Source organism: Sciurus vulgaris (genome assembly GCF_902686455.1).
Source record: "Sciurus vulgaris genome assembly, chromosome: 7".
Classification (NCBI taxonomy): domain Eukaryota; kingdom Metazoa; phylum Chordata; class Mammalia; order Rodentia; family Sciuridae; genus Sciurus; species Sciurus vulgaris.
This window is the reverse complement of record NC_136467.1, coordinates 126,628,207-126,639,639: the sequence shown is the minus strand read 5'-3', so window position 1 is coordinate 126,639,639 and position 11,433 is coordinate 126,628,207. Positions and strand designations below refer to the sequence as shown.

Below are 11,433 nucleotides of genomic sequence, written 5' to 3'. Positions count from 1 at the left end.
CTGATATAATCCAAAGAAACGAAATTCCTTTGAATGTGTTCTCACTAAATTCTCAGAGTATCTGTACAGAGACCCTGAAACCTGAAAGTTTCAGAGCTGAAAAAGTATACAGTCACTGAGCCAAGACTCAGAGAGGCAATGTAACAGAGTGCTGCGTTCAAGATAGGAGTCAGGGCAATGTCCCAGGTTCCCTGACATGGCTCTAGTCCTGTCCCTAAGACATAGTGTCTGGAATGAGGAAGTCTGGTGTTGGGGAGTCCCTGTCTGCGCAGTTTTATTTGCTCTCTCAGCCTGGATCAGGTCCTTCTTCCTGGAAACTAATGACGTGGACCCAGTTCTCACTCTCATTGAGTGTAGGGTTTCTGGAAAAGCCAATCATTATTCATACCAAGTTTTTACAGTTGCGGTTTCGGATCATCGAATTCGCACAGGACGGGAAGATGGAACCCAGGCCACGCCGAACCTTCCTCCTGCTGCTCTTTGGGAGCCTGATCGTCACCCAGGTCTGGGCGGGTGAGTGCAGAGTCCGAAAGGAAACAACCTCCGCTGGGAAGGAGGGAAGGGATGGGTCCCGCAGGGGTGCAGGGACCCCGGGAAACAATCTACGCAGCCCCAGACCTCTTCCCTGGTCCCCTCTCCTCGCCCACTCCCTTAGCCTGCCGCCTCTTTTCTGTCTCAAGATACCCTCTCCAGGAGGAGGGTCTAAGCAACTCCCCGGCCCGCAGGTTCCTCCTCCCTGAGATATTTTCACACTGCGGTGTCCCGGCCGGGCAAGCAGCCCCGGTACATAGCAGTCGGCTACGTGGATGACACGCAGTTTGTGCGCTTCGACAGCGACTCTGCTGATCCCAGCATGGAGCCGCGCGCGCCGTGGATAGAGAAAGAGGGGTTCGAGTATTGGGAGCAGCAGACTCAGCGCGCCAAGGACACGGCAAAGATTTTCCGAGTAAACCTGAGGACCTTGCGCGGCTACTACAACCAGAGTGATTCTGGTGAGTGACTCAGGCCCGGATATCAAGTCATAATGCTCATCCCCCACGGGTGCGCCGGGGTTCTCCAGAGTCACTGGGACGGAGATTCTCCTTGACCTGGCCCAGACTCTCAATCAAGGGAGAGTCCGCAGAGATTCGCTTGGGTTTCGTTTTGGGTTTCGTTTTGGGTTTAGTCGGGCGTCAGTTGGCTGAACTGACAAGGGGCGGGGCTACGTGGGTGTGGCTAATTTCGGGAACCCGCCAGGTTCTCACACCCTCCAGTGGACCTACGGCTGTGACTTGGGACCCGATGGCCGTTTCCTCCGCGGGCATGATCAGTTCGCCTACGACGGCACGGATTACATCTCTCTCAACGAGGACCTGCGCTCCTGGACCGCGGCGAGCACAGCGGCTCAGATCTCCAAGCACAAATCTGAGGCAGCCCATGAGGCTGAGTACCAAAGAGTCTACCTACAGGGGGAGTGCGTGGAGTGGCTTCGCAGATACCTGGAGAGCGGGAAAGAGACTCTGCAGCGAGTAGGTAAGAGGGGCTACAGGAAACACAAGTTTCCCTCACGCTGAGGCTGTAGTTGGAGAATATCATGCTAAGTGAAATAAGCCAAACCCAAAAAAACTGAAGACGAATGTTTTCTCTGATATGCGGATGCTAATTCACAATAAGGTGGGGGTGACGCTAGAGAAGAATAGAGTTACTTTATATAAGATAGAAGGGAGTGAAGGGAGTGGAATGGGCGTGGGGATGGGAAGGATAGTAGAGTGAAACATACATTATTACGACATGTATGCATGACTGACATACATTCAGAAAAATGAGAAATTATACTCCATTTATGTATGATTTATCAAAATGCATAAATGCATTCTACTGTCATGTATAACTAATAAGAACAAATAAAAATTAAATTAAAAAAAAGAAGTAGAGAAAAGGTCTTGGGATGTTACACGGTAGTAGAGCTTTGCCTAGCAGGCTGGAGGCCCTGGATTCATAGGTTTCTGGTCAGAATTAAGAGAGGTAAAAGTAGCCTAGGTTTCCAGATCCTGTACCAGGGAGTAACACGCTAGGTCAGACACTTTTCCCTCAGGGACAATTAGGAATCCAGTCTCTGTGATTAGAGGAAGACCTTTCTGGAATAATTGATCAGCCTTCTCTTTGACTCTGGAAAAGGCTTTGGGAACCCCTGGGGAAATTTTTATCTCTCTGCCTGGCATCCAGAGTCTTTGTAGGTCTGACTCCCAGCTTTTCTGATTCTCTCAGCCCCCATCCAGGTCATCACCAGAATCACTTCCCTCTTGACCCACCCTCAAAGACCTACAGTCTTCTATTCTGGACTATCTCACCCTAATCTTAGAACTTCTCAAGGAATAGAAAATAAACTCAGATGCCTATGTCCTGACTGGTGTCTGGTTTCCTCACCCTAATTGTTCATTTTCAGAATGTTCAGATGAGCATTGCTCTATTCCCATGAGAAATGCAAAGTGCCTACATTTTCTGAACCTTCCTCTCAGAACCCCCAAAGACACACATGACCCAACATCCCATCTCAGACCACGAGAGCACCTTGAGGTGCTGGGCGTTGGGCTTCCACCCTGCTGAGATCACCCTGACGTGGCAGCGGGATGGGGAGGACCAGACCCAGGACATGGAGCTTGTGGAAACCAGGCCTGCAGGGGATGGAACCTTTCAGAAGTGGGCAGCTGTGGTGGTGCCTGCTGGAGAAGAACAGAGATACACGTGCCATGTGCATCATGAGGGGCTGCCTGAGCCCCTCACCCTGAGATGGGGTAAGAAGGGGGTGAGGGCACAGAGCCTGAGTCAGGAAAGCTGGAGGCTTTCTGGAGAGCCTCAACGGGATAGGGACTGAGAGCTGGGGATCAGGGCCCCTCATTCATTCCTCTCTCATTCCTCTCTCAGAGCCACCCCCTCAGCCCATCGTCCCCATTGTGGGAATTGTTGCTGGAATGGTTATCCTTGCTGTCACTGGAACTGTGGTCGCTGCTTTTGTCTTGTGGAAGAAGAAAAACAGAGGTAGGAAAAGTGCACAGTCTGAATTTTTGTTCCACTGGTGGTTTCAGGTACCTGGTAGAAGTGAGCTCTGCCTTGTTAATGGGACGTGACATCTACACTGTTTACTCTTTGTAAATCACATAGACACTAAAGGACAGATATAGACTCTTGATTTTTATGGTTATGGGGTCCTAATTACCAGCATTTAGAGGCCATGGGGAGTTTCCCTGCTGAGGACAAACAACCAGGAGAGCAACTGGTTTTATCCCTACCAGTCTACTTTCTTCTTGTCTCCTGACCCGTCCCTACATCTGCAGCACAGTTCTGGATACTTCCCCAGTGTCCAGTACTAGGAGGTAGCTCTAAGACCTGTTTTCAACCTGTTCCCTCACAGGATGCTTTCTTCCCACAGGCGTAAAAAAAGGGACCTATGCACGAGCTACCAGTAAGTATGAAGAACTGTGATCTCGGTGACCCAGGGGATAGTGTGGTGGAGAGGATGGGGAGTCCATCCATTCCATGATTCTCCATTGCCCATATCTCCTGTGGACTCTGACCAGGTTCTGTTTTTGTTCTGCTCAGGTAATGACAGTGCCCAGGGCTCTGATGTGTCTCTGACTGCTTAAAAAGGTGAGACCCTGGAGGGTCTAAAGAGGGAGAGGAGCTGGGATTCAGGGAGACTCCTGGGTTACAGGGACTCTCGCCATGATTTTTGACATTTTGAGTGTTCAATGGGTTGTTCATGGTGTCTCCATTACAATGAGTGATCTGAATTTGTTCAAAATACTTTCGTTTACAATTGAGACAGCTGCCTTCTGTGGGACTGAGCACCACAGAAATGATTCAGTTATCTTCCTGCTCCCCACTGTGACTTCAAGAAATCCTGACTTCTCTGTGCAGCTGGCATCTAACTGTATGTGTGCGTGGCATCCAAAGTTCCATCCAGTGCTTGACAAAGATCCTCTGGAGGATGTTTGCAAAGGCTCATCCTAAAGGGAATTGCCGGATGTTTTGCTCCGGAGCATGGTGTTTTCTCTGCTGTGAGAAATAATATATTACTCATTTCAGTCTGAACAGATTGCTTAAGGGGATGAGGGGAATACAACAAAAATTCCAGAAAATATTACCTACAATCTGAAAAACAATGGGTCTTTACCACTAATAAAGTTAAAAACAATTTTGCAACCGTGCAATGAGTCCCTGAAAATAGATATAGATCTGCCTTTGTCTCCAACAAGCTGGTTAAATTCTAACGATGGTTTTGTTTATGTGTGGTGGTGGGGTGAAAGAATAAGGTTTCACAGCATTCCTTCCTTCCTACAAAGAATAGGTCACCCCTATAATAAACGTTGGTGCACAATGCCCTGTTCTGGAAAAAAGAGTTACATAAGACAAGGTAATCTATTCGGTAAAAAAAAAAAAAAAACTTGGCCACAAGAACCACTGCAACTGCTGCCCTCCTGTAGCCCTTAACTCAGCAATTTAGATATTAACCAGATGGACCTAGTAGAGATGGTCACATGAGATTACTTGTCTATCGCTTTAACCGCGAGAGTAATAAGAATAGTTTAGGTCACATAGAGTTTAGATATCAAGGAAATAAACATTGTATTAACTCATTGACCTAGTTAGATATTCTTAAAACAATTGTGATTAGGTGAGGACAATCTGTAAGGTTGCTGTTTTCTGCCTATGCTTTGGAAACTTCTTTAATTTCATTAACCACAAGACTGCCATTATAGCCTGAAGAAAATGTATATAAACCCAGCCTTCCCCAGAATAAAGTGGGAGTGATTGCACCTGAACTAGAGTCTGTGTCTTTCATTCTCCATCCATTGCTGACGCTGTCTCCCCGCGCCCCATTACCAGTGTGGAACCCATGGACTCCTGCTAGGGCTGGACCCTGGCATATGTGCCTGTGTTCCTGTCATTATCATGTGAGGAAATGGAGAGAGGAGCACATCCCTGATCACCAAGACCCCTCCCCACACTGTCTGTTCTCTTCTTCAATCAGCTTTCCTCTGTAGCAGATGTGAGGCTGGATGTCTTCAGCCCTGATTTAGCTTTATGTTGCCCTGGGCTGTAGCTTCTTTCTTCCCTATTGAAAAACAGAATCTGGATATTGATTTGTATTTCAAATTTGTGCCATAAAGTGTGGTTGATGGTTAATTAAATGAAAAGAGGGCTCCTAAAATTTCTGAGAGAAAATAAAACCTGAAACCTTCCAGAATCCATGTGTTTGCTGTGCTGTGTCTGCTGCGGGTGGGGACTGGAGAAGGATGAAAAGAGCGGAGGGTGGACAAGGTGGCACCCAGTCTGTGCTCAGTGCATCCTGGGCCTTGATGTGGTCACTCCTCTGCTACAATCTCTTCCCTGCTCCTTAGTCCTTGTCCCTTTAGTTGAACATCATCCCACCAGGACCTGTGATGACAGTGACTCAAGCATAACCAGGGCTGGTCCTGTCTCCAGCACCACGGGCAGGGACAGCGTCATGCCAGTGGGTTAGCATAGCTGAGACCTGAGTCTGACCTTCTGCTCCATCTCTTTTTTGCTTCTCCATTTCTATAGAGAATTATCCCTTTTCTGGTTATTAAGTACGAGTTCTGTTCTCATTCTCCTCTGGGTGTCTCTCATCTGTGACAGCAGCAGGAGTCTGTTTTCCTGTCATTGTTCCACAAAACCCAGGGCAGTTTCCTGGATTGTATTTTCTATCATTCCTCCAATATTTTTAAGGGAACAGATTATTGGAATAGCAGAGAGGAAGGATCTCATGATTTCTCATCTTAGATAAACTCCTCTTAGGGTTCCATATTCTCTATTCCACAGCTTCATTGTCCTTAACAACACTACTCTTAGAACATGCTCCATTACAGATTCCTGGATAGAGAAAACAGTTTAATAAAGGTTTCTGTTTAGTTGGAAAATATGACTTATTAGTTAAGGACCATCTTTTCTGAAGATGAAAATGTGCTTGGGTGCTGGGGAGCACAGGAGGGCTGGTGTGCAGCGAGGGAGGGCAGCACTTGTGAGAAAAGCCCAGATGGCTCTGACCTCAGTGTGAGAAGCCCTCGTGCTGCACCTGCCACAGCAGCAGTTGGTCTGAGTCTCCTTTAATAAAGTGAGTGTCTCTAGAAGAGGGAGGGGCTGACACTGATCATTCTTTCAGTTCTTCTTTGTTGAGTACTGAATAGGTGACACACAGTTTGCACCTAGGATACATCAGGGAACTGAAAACAAACTAAAAGTGCCACCCTGGTGGAGCCTGTGTTCTGTAGGAAAGAGGAAGAAGATGCACAGTAAACAAGGACAGTGTTCATGTTAGGTGATAAATGTTGCAGGACCAGTGTTGGAGTGGGTGTGTGGGAACGGGGAAGATGTTATTTTACTAAGATGCTCAGCATAGGACTTAATTAGCAAGGTGACCTTTGAGGAAAGATTCAAAGGACATGAAGGAACTTAATCATGAGGATGTTGGAGGAAGATCTTTCTAGGCAGGAAGAAGCTGCAGTGCAAATGCACCAGGGCAGAATCTTGTGTGTGTTCTGGGGAGAGGGAGGATCTGGGATGTCCTGAGCAGGGTCAGAGAGGAGCTCAGAGGCACAGCCAGACACAAGATCTGGTGATTGATGGATAATGTTACATTGACTGAGGAAGTTTTGAGCAAAGACAGACATGGTGCAACTTTTCTTTTTTTTGACATCCCACTTGGAATTTATTTTATGTGATCTTCTCAGCAGGCACTTGACTTTCCTGGGAAAATTTTTTTTTTCCTTTGCTGCCCTGGTTCACATTATAAATTAATTTACAAATATAGAATTGTGCTAGAAACAATATTTATAAAAGTTCATATACTTGCTCACATACAAAAATATCCATAAGAAGAGTTTTCTGTACACACAGGAAGCTAGGTAGTCTCTTTGGTTGTCTTTCTGCATAACAGTTAAAAAGCAACGGGAAACATAATCTTTACTCCAATAAGCTATTTTTTTTCCACATGTTCTATTTCAAAATAAAGATTTTTTAAAAATATTGTATCTTAAAGAATACACATGAAAAAAGGGTTTTTTTCACAATATGCATATGATCCTATTTCTAAAAAATTCAAAATCCCAGACTAAAAATGTTCACAATCAAAGGCTCGAAAAGCATGACAGAAAGGAGACTCACTGGACACTGTCTTCATCTGAGTGATCTGCTGAACCTGTAAATCCAACATTCATTTTTAACATTTTAAATAACTTGCTATTCAACAAATAATGGCCAAGTATTTGCACCTAATGTCCCAGGTCCCTGCTGGGCACAGGGAGGGGGGTCGTGAGAATGTGTGAAGGGACCAAGCCTCTGAGAAGTGAAAGGGGGTGCTAAGATAAATAAAATCATCTATTATTTTTAAAAATTTTGACCACAAATGGTTCATCATATTAAAAACTATGAAATTCCATTTTTAAACTATTTTTAACAAAATTCTAACAATTTTTGTTAGGAAATGAAATACCGAAGACAGGAGCTGAGATCAGGATAGGCGCCATGGTCAACTAGCTCAGCAGTCACCCCAGAACTTGGACTTGGGCTGCAGAAGTGTGCAAAGCTGGGGTGACCCCTTTCCTGCTCAGGGAACATCGCCAGGGACTCTGCTGTTTCAACCAGAATCTTTGGTCAAGTGAGATCCAGCTCCCCTGCCCAGGGTGCAGCTTGTGTGAGCAGCTAGGATACAGGCTACCAGCACCAGCTCTGGAACCAGTGCCCAGCTCCACCGTCTCCTCTCTGGGACCTCGGGCAAGTCCCCTCTCATCTCGGAATTCCACATCCCTTGCATGGAAAGCAAGTGTGGGCACAGGGCTCTCCTGCCACTCCTGCCAGGCAAGATTCCGGGGGCTAAAGTCTGTTGCGTCTAGAACAATCCACAGCACCCAGGGCTGCCTGCAGTGTTTTATTGCGGTTAGTACCTAACAGGTGCCAATCAGAGGTGACTGTGAGCTGAATATGGCTCAAAGGTTTGCAGTGCTTCTGGCACTGATAAAAACTAACTGGAGGCCAAGGACACAAAGTTGGACATTTCCTATAAAAAGTCAAATTACCTGGCTTTTCTAGAAAGATAAGAAAGCTGCAGGACAGGAGATAGCCAGCCGCTTGACGAGCCTTTGGCTGATGGGTCCAGCTGTTCCCTCTGCTGTTGTTTCCCACCTAGCATCGTTGGGGCCTATTGTTCCAGCTGCCTGAGCACCTCGGAGCCCACCACCTGTCATAGAGCGACAAGCCCCCCAGACTCAGTTCCTGCCCTCACAGGGCTGCAGGCTCATGGTGCAACTTTTCAAGGGATCGCTTTGAATGCCAAACTGAGACCAGAATTGATATGGGAGGACTAGCAAGGCAACAGGGAAACTGTAGGGACCCAGGCAGTCTTTTGCTAGAGATGTCATCACTTCACCTGGAGTATGAGCAGGGGAAACAGTGGAAGTGTTTGGATGCTACACATACTTTGAAGATGAACTTTACAGCACGTTCTAATGAAATTAATTGAGGTATGAGAAAGTAAGGAGGACACCAAAAATTTGTGATGCTGTAATCAGAAATATAAGAGTTGCATCAACAAAGAAGGGAAGATTGAAAAGGGCATGTGTAAAGAGAGAACTTCACAGGTCTACAGTGGAGATGTTGAGCTGAGGTATTCAAACTGCTATACCAACAGCTGATGATTAAATTGCTCTCAGCAGACCCAAAGGCTTGATGCAAGTATGCATCTTTTGCTTGACTGACATCAGTCTGGGACAAAGTATGGTAGAGGTTTCCTTGTGTGTCTTATGGGTTATAAACAAACATTTCTCAGTCCAGTCCTGGTGCACACAGTACACTTTTTGGAACATTGCTCTATACAGAATAGTATTCCAGCATCTGCCCTGGTGTCAGATCAACAGCAGGTAGGAATCAGTAGTAGTTCATGGTGATTCCATTTTCACTAACACGGTTTTAAGGCTGCCCCTTCAACTATAATCAACTAAAAAGATGACATAAAATAGAAGAAGCATCTAAATGTAGAGAAATATAAGAAAAATAGCAATCCTTTAGCTGAAAATGTGAATGTGGGCAGGAATTCATGGAGAAAAGTTGGTCTTATTCTGAAGGCATTTGCCAAATTTGGAAAAACCTTAGCTTTTTCTTAGACTCAAGATATACTACTGTGTTAGTTTTCAGTCAGTGTGACCAAACACCTGAGGCAATTCACTTATAAAGAAGAAAGGCTTATCATGGCTTACAGTTGAAGGGCCAAGTCCATAACTGGCTCTGCCACTTTACACCTTATAGTGAGGCAACACATCATGTTGGGAGCACTGGACAGAACAAAACCACTCACCTCCTTACCAGGCAGTGAAGGAGAACAAGAAGGGGACAGGTATCCAACAATGTCCTTCAAGGGCACAATCCCAATGTCCTCAGGATCCCCCATTGGGCCCCACCTCTCAAGGATTGCACCATCTTCCTATAGCACCACCCAGGACCAGGCTTCTACCCATGGGCTTTGGGAACACTAGACATTCAATCATAACAAGCACACAGGTATGATCTTTAGAGGTAGTTTGAACAGGAGATATTCTGGCTTTCCATTAAATCTGGGAAACAAGGGGGCTGGGGAGATAGCTCAGTTGGTAGAGTGCTTGCCTTGTAAGCATAAGGCCCTGGGTTCGATCCCCAGCACCCAAACAAACAAACAAAACTCTGGGAAACAAGATTTATATCCTCTGAGCAAGAAATGAAATTTTTTTATTTCACCACTCAAAATTATTCTTAGGAAATTAACTTAAGCCAATCAAAAAACAGGAAGAAACACAACTGTTTTTCAGAATTTGTAATCGCCACCCTGCACTCCTATAGATTTGTTGGTTTTATAACTTAGGGTCAAATAACTTTAAACCATGGTTTTTTTTTTTTTAAATAAATGTCTTGATTGGTGTTGACTCAAAATTTGAAGGACGGAATAAAGATTTCTAAAGGAATTCATATTGAACCAATGTGTCAAACAACTTACACAATTTATAACACAAGAAAATGAGAAGCTCAGAACAGAAATGTGCAAGTACAAGTAGAAAATGCCAACAGGATCAAAATCAGTAGAAACAACAGATAGGAGAAAGAGGCTCATAATATGTCCATATTTGAATTTAAAAACAGAAAATAGGGGCTGGGGATATAGCTCAGTTGGTAGAGTTCCTGCCTCACAAGCACAAGGCCCTGGGTTCAATCCCCAGCACCGCAAAAAAAAAAAAAAAAAACACAGAAAATAACATATCATAACCAGCATTATGAATAAAGAAAAGTATGACAACCTTCAAAATGCCTGCAAAATATAAAAAACTAACAATGACCCAACTGTTTTTGAAAAATGCCATATTTAATTACTAGAAAGTAAATTCAAATTTGTTTCAAAAATTCAGCTCATTGACTTCTGCTTTGAGCCATAATGGAATAGGTAGAAATTCATAAAAACATAAGATCATATAGAAAGACATTCAGACATTGGGAAATATGATAGAGACTGCAATCTCTGAGAAAAGACATGAAAGAGCTGAGCTCTACAGTTGTCCGTCTGCCTTCCTGGATGCAGTTCCCAGGACACAGTGCAGGGAGGAGGAGCCCTACACAGCCCAGAAGCCTCAGGGAGTTGAGGGCACAGAGATATGTATTTGGAGAGGTCACAACAGCAGAGTATGCAAGATAAAGGCAGATAGAGAAGGCTGCAGAAAATAACAGCACTGGAGGTCTGGAGGGCACCTCTCATGCCCTCAGTTCATCAGCACACACACGTAAGAACACCACGCAAGGACAGGAAAAGATAGTCCAAAAGCACCAGAGGGAACAATGATATGTAGGGATAAGCAGGGACAGAAAAAGTGTGTCTTCTCACTGTCCATGCTGGAAAAACACAGTTTGCTGGACTTTGGATAGAGTATTTGGAAGGGTCTGAGACCCTGTCAGTGAATAATATGTGGCATCAAATAAAGAATTGCCAAGTATGCAAGGAAAACAAGAAAATGCAACACATACAGCATTAAAAGAAATCCAGACTAACTTAACCCTAAGACAGTTATTGTAAATAAATTCCTTATGTTCAGAAAGTTCCATAAGACACATAAAAGATAGACAAAAATAAAAAATCAGGCAGGGTAGCACAAGCTTGTAATCCCAGTCACTCAGGAGGCTGAAGCAGGAGGATCGCAAGTTCAATTGCAGCCTGGGAAGCTTAGCAAGACCCTGTGTCAAAATAAAATACAAAAATCTAGGTTACAGTGCTTGCCTAGCTTTCATGAGGCCTTGGTTTTGATCCCTAGTATCACAAAAATAATTTTTTTTAATATGGCTATAACATAGGGACTAGTCCCTATTTTCTTTATTAACATTGTGACCTGATCACAATTTTTTAAAGTCTAGACTGGTTTTCCA

The 11,433-nt window shown here is 44.7% G+C and overlaps 1 protein-coding gene and 1 long non-coding RNA gene across 2 annotated transcripts; one reads left to right on the top strand and one right to left on the bottom strand.

Moving 5' to 3' along the window:
- The first annotated feature begins 305 nt into the window (after positions 1–305).
- LOC306666647 (saoe class I histocompatibility antigen, A alpha chain-like) lies at positions 306–3,634 on the top strand. The gene is made up of 7 exons (XM_079148858.1): positions 306–513; positions 726–992; positions 1,237–1,512; positions 2,499–2,774; positions 2,905–3,018; positions 3,410–3,442; positions 3,580–3,634. The coding sequence occupies exons 1-7, from the start codon at positions 321–323 to the stop codon at positions 3,621–3,623; spliced, it is 1,203 nt and encodes a 400-aa protein (XP_079004984.1). The 5' UTR covers positions 306–320; the 3' UTR covers positions 3,624–3,634.
- Positions 3,462–5,238, bottom strand: LOC306666725. Its single transcript, XR_013765376.1, has 3 exons — positions 4,900–5,238; positions 3,785–3,908; positions 3,462–3,615 (listed from the first exon to the last, which is right to left on the bottom strand). It is a non-coding gene; the product is annotated as an uncharacterized lncRNA (long non-coding RNA).
- Between the last annotated feature and the right edge of the window lie 6,195 nt (positions 5,239–11,433).

Bases quoted from the DNA above. Each gene is read 5' to 3' on its own strand.
- LOC306666647 (XM_079148858.1), top strand. From the start codon at position 321: ATGACGTGGACCCAGTTCTCACTCTCATTGAGTGTAGGGTTTCTGGAA. The intron at 993-1,236 runs GTGAGTGACTCA...GGAACCCGCCAG, and splicing joins CTACAACCAGAGTGATTCTG to GTTCTCACACCCTCCAGTGG. The intron at 3,443-3,579 runs GTAAGTATGAAG...TGTTCTGCTCAG, and splicing joins GACCTATGCACGAGCTACCA to GTAATGACAGTGCCCAGGGC.